At 39.9% G+C, this 12,454-nt stretch overlaps 2 protein-coding genes across 8 annotated transcripts in view; one reads left to right on the forward strand and one right to left on the reverse strand.

The window, feature by feature from the left end:
• The window catches only part of LOC309525903 (neuropeptide Y receptor type 6-like), a 212,034-nt gene that overhangs the window by 135,922 nt on the left and 63,658 nt on the right, over nucleotides 1-12,454 (forward strand). The gene's annotated exons all lie outside the window — the stretch shown is intronic.
• The window catches only part of KLHL3 (kelch like family member 3), a 52,495-nt gene continuing 43,958 nt past the window's right edge, over nucleotides 3,918-12,454 (reverse strand). For all 7 annotated transcript variants that reach the window (XM_082211600.1, XM_082211602.1, XM_082211601.1 and 4 more), the window contains 2 exons: nucleotides 11,061-11,204; nucleotides 3,918-9,997 (listed from right to left, as the gene is read on the reverse strand). In XM_082211600.1, coding sequence (XP_082067726.1) covers nucleotides 9,969-9,997; nucleotides 11,061-11,204 — 173 coding nt within the window. In that variant the 3' untranslated portion in view covers nucleotides 3,918-9,968. The remainder of the gene's footprint in view (nucleotides 9,998-11,060; nucleotides 11,205-12,454) is intronic.

The following is a 12,454-nucleotide window of genomic DNA, read 5'->3' on the forward strand; positions in this document are numbered from 1 at the left end:
GTTTTATCATAATGCATAGGGCAACCACAATGAAGTGCACCATCTGCTATGGTGATGACTTAGTCTGACAATAGCAGGCATCCATTATTTTTAACATCTTGGTCTCCAGTCAAGGAATGAAATGGACTTTGGTCCCAACTTAGCCTATGGGACATGTAGGTAATAAACTGGTATTGTACATATATCTGTGCAACTCTACTAAGTGCTTCTCATATAATTCATGCTTTAAGTTAACTATGTGGCGTTAACACCAACTGGGGAAAACATAGCAAAAAAAAATAGTCTACTTGAACATGATAATTCTAGTGCACACCACTATTATTATGCTAACCCACAATTAGGAGAAAGATTCAAATTTGGGCAACTATTAGAAAGGTATTTTGAGAAAGAGAATTTTAGTTACAGCAGCTGCTCTACACATTATTCTTCTTTGGGCTACAGTGACCTCCAGTGTCTGATTTTAGATGGCACTTTCTAAGGACAAAGGCTTTCATCATTATTTTAGCACCCATTTTTTCCAACTGCCACTTATATACAAGAAAATGAAAGGATTCTTACTGGAGATGCTATACCCTTGGAATTTTAATAAAAAAATTCCTTCCAGTAGCACCTTAAAGACCAACTAAGTTAGTTCTTGGTATGAGCTTTCGTGTGCATGCACACTTCTTCAGATACACTGAAACAGAAGTTGCCAGATCCTTCTATATAGTGAGAAGGTGGGGAGGGGTATTACTCAGAAGGGTGGTGGGAATAGGAGATTGGCAGATAGCTGAGATGAGCCTGTTGACGACTCTTAACGACTGTAATAGGTCTTACAGGAAAAGGCAAGGGGTGAAAAGGTGAGAAATGGCTTAGTCATGTATAATGAGATAAGAATCCAATGTCTTTGTTCATACCAGGTCTCTCCAGTGAGAGCCAGTGTGGTGTAGTGGTTAAGAGCGGTAGTCACGTAATCTGGGGAACCGGGTTCGCGTCTCCGCTCCTCCACATGCAGCTGCTGGGTGACCTTGGGCCAGTCACACTTCTTTGAAGTCTCTCAGCCCCACTCACCTCACAGAGTGTTTGTTGTGGGGGAGGAAGGGAAAGGAGATTGTTAGCCGCTTTGAGACTCCTGAAGAGGAGTGAAAGGCGGGATATCAAATCCAAACTCTTCTTCCTTCTTCTTCCATGGTTTTAAGTTTGGTAATGAGTTGCAATTCTGCAGCTTCTCTTTCCAGTCTATTTCTGAAATTCCTTTGTAGTAAAACAGCTACTTTGAGATCTTGTATAGAATGTCCTGGGAGATTGAAGTGTTCTCCTACTGGTTTCTCTGTTTTGTGATTCTTGATGTCAGATTTATGTCCTTTTATTCTTTGGCGTAAGGTTTGGCCTGTTTGTCCAATATAGAGACCTGAAGGACACTGTAGGCATTTGATGGCATACACAATGTTAGACGATGAGCAATTGAATAGTCCCGAGATGGTATGTGTGATGTTGTTGGGGCCAGTAATGGTGTTGTCCGGGTGTATGTGGCAGCAAAGTTGGCATCTGGGTTTATTGCAGGCTCTGGTGCCAGTGTCCGTGTTAAGTCTGGTTGTAGTATTATTGTGGGTTAGGAGTTGTTTAAGATTGGGCGGCTGTCTGTAGGCAATGAAAGGTCTTCCTCCCAGAGCTTGAGAAAGAGAGCTGTCATTGTCCAGGAGAGGTTGTAGATCTCTGATGATGCGTTGTACTGTTTTAACTTGGGAGCTGTATGTGATGACTAGAGGTGTTCTGTTATTTTCTTTTTTGGGTCTGTCTTGCAGCAAGTTCTCTCTGGGTATAAGTCTGGCTCTGTTGATCTGTTGTCTAACTTCATCTGCTGGGTATTTTAGTTCTGAAAAGGTTTGCTGTAGATCTCTTAGGTGAGAGTCTCTGTCTGTAGAATTTTAGACTGACTGCTTTCTAATTGAGGGTTCTGGAGCATACATTTATCAGCTTTTGGTTATAATTGCTACATGCCCTCAAAACCAGAAAATTTAATTAGACACAAATACACAGATGAAAAAAAGTACCTGAAGTGACACGTGGGAGAAATCAAGGGAGAATACTTTAGGAACTGCACTGTGCAGCACCTCGGTTGTTCAGATGCGCCCAAAAATTATATCAAGCAACTTATCTGCCACTCTGTACTATAAGTGATAGAAAAGTCAATCAAAAGCGAAGGTAGCCGTGTGGGCTGATAGGGGGGGAAATCCAAAATCCGTGTTAGGAAAACACCTTTATTAGGCCAACCAAAATGTCACAAAATAGCATCCAAAATTTCTAAGGCTAAATGGTAAACAAAGCAACCAAGGAGAAGAGGACAGAGTTTGAGTAGTGGTAAAACCATTAAATCTGCACCTTATAAATGTCGTGATAGAATGTGGGACGTTGTGGTAGACATCAAAAATTTTATATTTATAACCTACAGCATTTTAGGTCTAATGTTCCTGTGGGAATTTCAATATCAGTGATGCATAGAAGAGCTTAGTACATGAATTGCATTTTTTTTCCCAAAATGTGTGATACTTCCCTTCCATCCCCTCCAGACATAATGTTGCTAAAGGAGTGGAGCAGTAGCCTCTAAAACATATGGGAAAGAATCAGATGCTCCTCCACATGGAAGAGAATGTTTTCTGGAAAATAATACCAGTCTTTTGTAATTCTCTACATTCCCTTAAAAAAATCCCACCTTTCTGACAGAATCCTACGCCCATCCTGCTAAGTCCTAACCTAGCAACAATAAATCAGTGGGACAGCAAAGCTCATATTGTCCATTCCCCTGCCAGTCCCAGGATTAGTGGGACACAGAACTATTTTCATCACTGAAAGAGAAAGAGGCTGCATTAGGATGCAACACTACACCATGCTTTAGCATTCCAAAAACGGGCCTTCTCCTGAATTGGGAATGGGGTGGGGATACATCCAAGTAAACATGCCCAGGATTGCACTGTAGGTGGTAGCATTTTCACATTAGGGAAACTTAAGTAAAGTCACTTGCAGCTTGTTGGCCTGCAGCCCTAACTAAAACAGGTTTACTGGGAAGTCAGCCCATTAAACACAGAAGGAATTGCTTCCAAATAAACTCACAAAGGATCAAAGTATTGGGTGATTTATACCATCCACCACACTGGATATTTGTCTTACAGAGGTGGGGGACCTTTGGCCCTCCAGATGTTACTAGATCCTATTGCCATCATCCCTGACCATTGATCATACTGTCCAGGGCCAACGAAAGTTGGCTTTTCAGATTTCAGGCTGCAACAAATCCTTTTAGGAAAAAGAAACACACAATGGCCAATTCCTCATCTCTGGAATTACATAAATCTGCTCAAGTCTGTCTTCCACCTACAAAGGAAGCTGTGTTTTGCCTAAGGATGGAGAAAGACCTGGGTTGTGCAACATGTTCATGCATACCAGCATTTTAGCTAACTAAAATTGGAACCATAGGACAGTACTGATAAAAAATGCATCTTGGTAACCAATTTACATGACAAACTACCACTTTTATACAGCTTGTGTGATACTTCATATTAGTGACCACATACATCCAGGTCACCATCTGAGCACCAATTGATGGGAAAGCGAGACACAAATTTAACAAAGAGGGGCACAGCAGGCCTGTGCTTGTCAACTACAACAAAAATCTTCAACAGATTTTTCTTTCCAAGTAAAATAAATTTGCCCATGCCATGTGATAAGCAGTGCATCAAAAATCTCAGGATTTTTTTCAAGTGACTATCCATTGCCTGCTTAGATACGTGCAGGTTTTGACCTCTTGGTGTACACATGCAGAAAATAATTAGGATTATTGACAGTGAATAATTAATAATTCTATGGTTGTATTATTTTGGTCCTACATTTCCATTCACTGTAACTCCAAAACATTGGCAGAATCAGAATAAACACAAGATCAATTTCATTTGCTCAACTTTATTCCACCCAAATTCAATGTCCTTGAGAACAGATTTGACCTTTTGTTGTTAACATTTTTGTGGAGTTTAAATTCTAGGTTTTGCTTCTGAAAAGAAACAGAATTGCATCACAAACCAGTTGGTCCCATGGCAGTAACCAGCAATTATAAGGAACTAACCAATAGATGTAATGTGAAGAATGATCTTAACGAAGGCTGCAATCCTACATACACTTACTTTCAAATAAGTTCCAATGAACAATGTGGGACTTGCTTTTGAGTAAGCGTGCACAGGAGTGGGCTGTAAACCTAAGAAATATTAGCATGTTGAATTAATTTGTATATGGATCACAGCTACATTTTCTCAGTCTATTTTATTATTTTTTTTAAAAAAATCTGTGCATTCAAGGTGAATGCTGTTACAATCTTCTGTTAGCCTTAAAACATATTTTATACAATATATTTACAAATTAAACTTCTTAGCATTATCACTACTATACAAGAAAATAAAATAATTTAGGATCTCATGAAAAAAGGTTTACTGTATTCTTATGCCCACAATATATTAATCAAACAATGAGCTCATTCCACCATAGTTTGGTATTGCGTGCATGAGCAAAACCATCCCTGGGGCTTGCAGGGTCCCTCCTCCCCTTGCATGGTCAGCCCCAGTATGTAGAGGGAGTGCCGGAACACCAAGCCTGCACAGTCCCTGCCAGAACCAAGTGCCTTGGACAGGATCTCCAGCCAGTCTAACTAGCAGCTGGCTAGCAGCTGTCAGAAAAGCTTCACCCAATGGGATTTCGCCCTTACCGGCTTCCAGTTGTCATAGTATCCAAACATGGCAAACTAGGATATGCTTCAAACATAAGTCTTGCTCAACCCTGAACAGGAAATCATCGTCCATGTAGGAGACACAGGGCTGTGCATGCCCCACACTCTCCAGTGTCCCCGTGTGCATCTTCTCCACCCTCTCTGTTACTGATCTTCCTGTTTATCTGAACCCTTTTACCACTGCTGACTTGAGCAGAAGTAGAAACCTCTGTGCAATCAGGAACCACAAGGGGGCTTCTATTTGTATTCAAGGAAATGCTGGTAAAAGCCCCTTTCGGACCTCTCCTGATAAACACAGGAAGACTGAAGACTGAGCAAGAAGGGCCAGGACAGCATGTGACCTTGTGTCTCCTACATAAGTGGACGTTTCCTGTTCAGGCATAACACCTGAGCAGGGCTACAGCTTGCCCATAAACCGGGATCAAGCTGTGTCTTGAGACTGGGAAGTCAGTTTATGGAAGTCAGTTTAGAAACTATGCCAAACAAGGAGAGAAATACATGTACATATCTTGAAGCTAAGCTTGCTCATACACATGACACCAAACCATTGTTTCACACTGCATATAAAATGTCGCCACTATATTTTTCAGCAATGGAACATTTTGGCAAAGCTACCATTCTTACAGGGTTGACAGGCTATTCCCTTTTACTATTAAATAAAACCTATGAATGGCATGGCAATGTAACAGAATGGCTACATTTAAATAGTGTCATTTAAGAAAATTCAAAATTTCATATCATTCCAGATGCTTCAAATGTGAATCAACTTTAATTACACTGTATTATTCTATCTATTTGTCCTATGAGTTAATAGGGAGAATGAGCTAATAAGCTTTTGGACAAATATAGCTGCTCGGTTGATAAGCTTCCTAAAACAGAGTATTTTAAGTCATTGGTGTACAAATAGTGCAAAAAGTAAAACTTCAGTTTTTGTGGCTTAGTTGTGCAATGCTAGCCACAGTCACAGTTAAATATAAAATAGGATCCAGTTGAAATGAATTACTCGGGCAAACTTGCACACAAAATTCAAACAGTGCTAAAAGACTGGGGCAATAAAAATAGCTTCATTTCAGATTTTTGTAGAAACAGTGCAGTGCTGAATACCCCTGAAGATAATGCTTTTGGCTATATCCAAAAGCTGACTGTCTGGAAAACTCCTTTAATTTTTGAGACTGAAAAACAGGTTGAAGATATGCTACGAAAGCAATTTAAATGAGAAAGATGTGGGGGGGGGGGGAAGGTACCACAGGCATACTAGCAGTTTCCCTTTGATGTCATGCCAAATTACTTTTTAAGAATTTAAGTGCATGTGGGAGTTCTGTGATGGGAGTTTCTGGGAAAGGATGTCTGCAAAGCATTTGTCGTCACATGCAGAGCATGGATGCGTCCAGGTTTTGGGCCTACACACAACTCTTATGGAAGTTCATCTTATCATCTCATCACAACCTGATAAGCCAGCTTCTGGATAAAAGATTGCCCAACATTTTAATCAAAGAGTATTTGTAGAAACAGATTTATGAATTTTGGGTATCTCCGAACACTGTCCAAGGAAAACCTGTAAAAGGAGTTAGAGGACAACCAAACCTATTACCATTATTCTGACTTTTAACATTTAGCTTCAGAACATTATGTTCAAGTATGAGCAAGACATACACACAGAGAGAAATAACAGCAGTATTAGTACACAAATACTTTGTGCACTGTTTGTCCAGCCCAACAGTACAGAAAGTGAATCACAACTCAAAGTTCAAAAAAATGAATTCAATTGTTTTCTTATAAATCCAGCAATTTATGATGTTACTAATCATGGAAGAAACAATACACTGTTAATTAACATGAAGTCCAGAAGTGTCCTTTTCATAAAATCAAGAGAAGCCAAAGGATTTTCCCTTTTTCAAGCAAAAATATACAAGACACCATACACAAATGGCTGATGAGAACTAGGCCCATGGTGTAAGGATTAGACACTAATCATAATGCCACCAAAATCAAAGGAGATCCAAGAACTCTTCAGAATTATCTTACAAAAATAGCTGCATTAAAATTTGCAAGCTCTAAAGCTATTATTTTCAAGCCCTATAAAAAGGCAACCTTTGAAAGGATCTGGCTCAGATTATCGGCACAGTACAAATATTAAAAATGCACACACAATGCGAGATATTTCAAATGCGCTTTAAAGGGACTATTGCAGCTGGTTTATTATGTAGCAATAATATTGCATAGCTGGAAAATGAGGTCACTTGACTTGCACTAACTGCAAGTTTACACACAGAAGTGACATATACCATTTGCTAGTGGGTAAGTGACTGAGAGCAAGGCCATTTATGGTCCTGACTATTTATGAATACTCAGTACACCATGGTTTTTTTTGTAATTTCTCCAGGTGTTACATGGACATAGGTGCCATTTCGGAATGAATCATAGATCAGGTTAACCTAAAAAATTCACTGCCTGTCAAGGGATATATATGACTGGCATACAGTTTTGGTGGTGAATGGAGCAGAAAAATCAATTCATGTTCAGTACATGTGCATCTGTGTCTGACAACTGAGTCATCAAATGAGGTAAGGGTGTACTCTTAGTGTTTAAATGATCCTTCAACCAATATGAGAGGGCAAGATTTCATAGTATTTAAATGGCCTTAAGTGATTTACACATTGCATTTCTTCATGTGGAGGTTGACGGAATAATCTTCTGCCTATTGAGTGATCTACATCTGCTATTGTGATTGAACAATGCAATCCTTTACATGTCTATTCAGAAGTAAGTTCCACTGAATTCAATGGAGATTAACCCCAGGTAAGTTGATATAGGGCTGTGGGGCCCTAAAGACTGCTGCTATCCTGTGGAGAATCTCCACAGTGCTCTCAAGACATTCAAAGCAACAAAATAGAAATTCTCCACACTAGAGAAGTATAAACAATGCAGAGCATTAGAGCTGCAGCCCAGAACTCATACAGAGAGAGACCAGGGGCTATATGTAGCAGACTAATATCCTCCACACAGAAAGAATAATGCATAAACAGGTCCTGAAAAGAGATTTCCTACCCCAACCCTGGAAGCAATTCATTGGCTGCTGGCTGCATTCTCAGAAATACAAAGGGTGAAACACATGTAGAAACTGCCATGTTCCTCTTTAAAATACTCAAGTGTTGAGCAAGCAACAACCAGGCTCACTTGTGTTTTGAAGAGCGATTATGCACCCTGTATGTGCATTCTTCAGGTGTATTTTGTACTATAGTATCTGTGCCAGAGTACAAAAGGTATCATGAGATGTAGCACTGAGACTCTTTTAAGGAAATTGTTTTGTTTTTATATCCAATTAAGGGATGAAAGCCCTTGTCAAAAATAATAGAATCTTACCTTATTAACACTTGTTCAAAGCAAGTTCAGTTATATATTCTACTTCACTCTTGATATTTGGCAAGTGATAAAAAAGCTGTCTATCTACATAAGAAATAAGTTAAGTGCTCTTCGGGAAACACACACACACACACACACACACACACACACACCACCTTTAAAACGCACGTAGTAAGGGGTTGAAAGAGAAAGGAAGGATATACTTCCTTGTTAATCTTTTGTGGCTGCTTTCCTTAGCATTACACATCCCAGAAGAGCTGGAACTTACAAGAACACAAACTTTCTAGGAACAAAATAATTCTCAGTTGGATGATGACAGTGAACATAACAGAAGCTTGGAGGTTTTTAGATTTGAGTTGAACCAATTAGCTAGACCCAGCTTTCCTTATTTCTCCCAAATCACTTCTCTCTCCCTTTTGGACTAAATGCTTAAAAGTTTGAGTAACTTCAGTACACAGCTATAAGGAAAACATAGTGAATATTTGAAAGGTCAGCAGTTAGGAAAAATGGCTGGAAGAATTACCGTGCAATCCTATACATGTCTACTCAAAAGTAAGCTCCACTGAGTTCAACAGAGCTTACTCCAAGGTGATTATGCACAGCACTGCAGCCTACATGATGGAAGCATAAGACACTTAAAGGTTTTTAAATCTTGGGCAACTTGTGGTATTTGGCCAAATGCAAGAGGTATATAGGGATGGGTGAAGTTCTAATCTAAACTTGGCTAGCATTTACTAGATTATTATTCCGGATAGAAGGCTGACCACCCAGTTTGTTATTCAGAAGTCCCATTTGCTCAGATGGGCTTCCCTGGTACTCTCAGCCTTTGCTCATGACAATATCATCCATGTACAATATCATCCTACAAGTCACTGTGCTGGATGCAGCTCTCCAAACCTGGCTGTAACCCTGGAATCCACTACTGAATCCCACCACCACCCTGGAAATCTGATGACATCCATAGTTGATGAATTTAAAATACTCTTCCATGGTACCCAGATGCCCTTTAAAAAGCAGGGTTTTCTGAATTGTTGGCAATAGTCAAGGTGACACCATGTTATGACTCCCCACCCTTTTCAATGTCAACTGTGGTCAGAATTAATTTTGAAATAGCAATACCTTCCCCACCACCACCAGCCCGCCTCTAGAACCTTACATTTTAGTGCGGTTACTAGTCTTTGGGTAGTTCACGTATGCTTTTACCCTAGAGAAAGACGCTGCTTGGCTCATCCGACCACATATACAAAATAGGTTTGAAAATTGCAGTTCTACATCTAGGATAAAATTCATACAATGTACACATCCAGTGTCCTAAATAACACATTTACAGTAGTCAACTAGTGTATGTACATATGATGGGGGCAATATACCATATGAGCTAGAGCTCCCAGTCTTATTTATTCAGGTCTGGTTTCCTTTCGAGGGTTGTTTCAAAAATTCCAGTCTCAGTAGTAGATTTGTCTAAAAGGTTTGGTAAGTAAATAGAACATATTATAGTGTATATGCTACTTCAGTAGTGAAGTATTCCAAAATACCCTTTCTCCTGGTTACATGCCATAGAGATACATTTCCTTGCTCTTGAGAAATTCAGTTCAAACTCAAGTCTTGGCTGTACATAAAACAGCAGATTGCACCAAGAAAAACAAGCAACACCTCATTTCTGGAACATGTTCACAGCAAGACTTTTCACGTTGCTGCACTGCCCATTGCTGAGCAGAGGTTGATGGTCTTAGCACATACTTGTCATGCTAGGAGTGCAATATTAGTGTGGCAGTTAAGAGTCAGATTTCAGTATCTTCCAAAACCCACCAAGCAAGATGGTCATTATTTCTTGTCTTTGCAGTCACTTGAACATGTGTCACAATGGTTTATGGATCACAGCTACACCTACAAGGGAAGAAAGTACACATGCATTAAATTTATATACCGCCCTTGATCCGCAGATCTCAGGGTGGTTGACAACATAAAATTACACAAAACCACAAAATACATAGTAAAAATAAGAAAAAGAAACCAATAATCCCCCTCCTACAGCACATTTAAAAGGGCATTGTATGTCAATCAGCCCAAGGCTCGGTTGAAGAGAAACATTTTTACCTGCCACCTATAGGTATATAATGAAGGCACCAGGCGAGCCTCTCTGGGGAGAACATTCCACAAATGGGGAGCCACTGATGAAAAGGCCCGTTCTCTTGCTGCCACTCTCCAGACCTCTTGTGAAGGAGGCACACAAAGAAGGGCCTCAGAGGATGATCTTAGAGTCTGGGAGGTTCATATGGAGAGAGGCAGTCCTGGAGGTATTTTGGTACTGTGCCATTTAAGGCTTTAAAGGTCAAATTCAGCAAAACTAGGCCTGGAAACCAACTGGCAGCCAGTGGAGTCAGGCCAGAATTGGTGCAATATGCTGAAACTGTCTTGCCCCTGTGAGCAACCTGGTCGCCAAATCCTGTGCTAGTTAAAGTTTCCAAACCATCTTCAGAGCCAGTCCTATGTATAACATGCTGCAATAATATAACCTAGAGGTTACCAGAGCATACACAACAGCAGTTAGGATGTTCCTGTCCAGATATGGCTGTAGCTGGGCCACCATGCAGATGATTTTTGGAGTAACCTTTTACTTGCACTGGGACTTATAGAAAGCTCAAGATACACTTGGGGTACTGACTCTTTTCTGACCAGAGACTCTCTTGCCTGTAATGGCCACACAGCAGGTAGAATTTAAACAGATGCATCTTTGCCAGATGAACATCAGAGATGGGGAAATACCATCTGCTGGATTTCTGCATGCCAAGCAGTAGCACGTTAAAGGCCCAGGTTCCTTTTGGAAGTGAAATTTCTCTACCAGGAAAAAGTGTTGCTAACCCTGCCAAGAAATCACAACAGAGATTTGAGAAATGCGGATTCATCCAGCCCATCCTTCTGCTTCCACCTGGTTCAATGTACTGCTTACCTGCATAACTTCTTCCAGTGCTCATGTTTGTTGGTAATAATGTCCATTTATCAGTGACAGGATTATAGTATTCTACAGATGCCAAATTGCAAGAGCCATCATCTCCCCCGACCACATAGAGAAGACCGTTCACTGAACACACACCTATGGAGGAAAAAATGTATTATTTTAAGTTTACATGGCTGTGGCATGGCGGGGGAAGGAACTCTAGCATTCAGGCTGGATTCACTCCAGATCCTTCAGGAAGCCCCAAACAAAGTATGAACCATTGACACTGAAATTTTGCGCTCTAATTGTACTTAGAAATAATATATCATTAATTTTCATAAGCTGTTCTTGTGGCAAGGTGAGAGGTATTTTTATAATATTTAGAAATGCTCAAAAAAATAGAAGTCATTCATTTTTGTTAATAAGCACATAATTTGTTCAATGTTATCACATTCACTTCATAACTCACATCAATGAGGGGGTTTAGTGGGGATAGGGGGTTACTTTGTTTTTTCCTGTCACCTGCGTACAAGCAGTTGCCATTTCCCTTCCCCAGAACACTCCAGTATCAAAAGGGATTTGGGGAAAATAACATGAGGGATATTTGGAGATAGCACCAAGAGGACATCTGGAAAAAAGCATCCCTGAACTTATTATGTATTTGGACATCTCTTTAGATATCGTAACCAAATTTTGCATGGCTGTTTCTGAGATCAAGGAGGTTTCCATCTATGTTTGGATACAATTGTACACCATTTTGAAACAAGATGGCAGAATGAACCTTTTTAAAACAGCACTCATTTTAACCACTGATTTAAGAACTACACTGATTTTTCTTGTTTCACAGAACTCCTAAGCAATGCCAGTTACAAAGCAGCTAGCGACTGGCATATAGATAACAAAGACCTTTTCCTGTTGGAATTTGTTTTGTAACAAATGAAAAATGAACCAAATTAGCTCCATTTGCAACCCTGTTTAAAGCACTGGGCACAATTCAAGGACTGGGCAGCAGGAACAGCGAGGATAGGGGATTAGGAGCTCAGCCTTCTGACCACTGGAGGTTGTATGAAATAAATGAAATACCCTTTTATTTCTATGCTTTCTGATGACAAAATCTGTTCCATACTTGAATGTTCTCTGTGAAGTCACGAGAGCAAGAAAAATGTTCTTGTAAAGAGAACAGAGGTTCTGGAATTCATAAACTCCCTCTGCTAAATTCCATATTCCTTGTTACTCACTACAGACACAGATGCATAAAACACATGCACCTTCAAGACTTCCTGTCTTATAAAGTATGGAGATGTAATTTTAAATACCTAGAACAGCAAGATACAGCTTATAAAACTGAGGTTTTTGCTTCAGTATTACTGTAAGCTTCTTTGAAAGGTTGCTTATACCTGAAGGGC

The sequence above is a fragment of the Podarcis vaucheri genome (assembly GCF_965113315.1).
Source record: "Podarcis vaucheri genome assembly, chromosome: 2".
In the NCBI taxonomy this organism is placed as follows: domain Eukaryota; kingdom Metazoa; phylum Chordata; class Lepidosauria; order Squamata; family Lacertidae; genus Podarcis; species Podarcis vaucheri.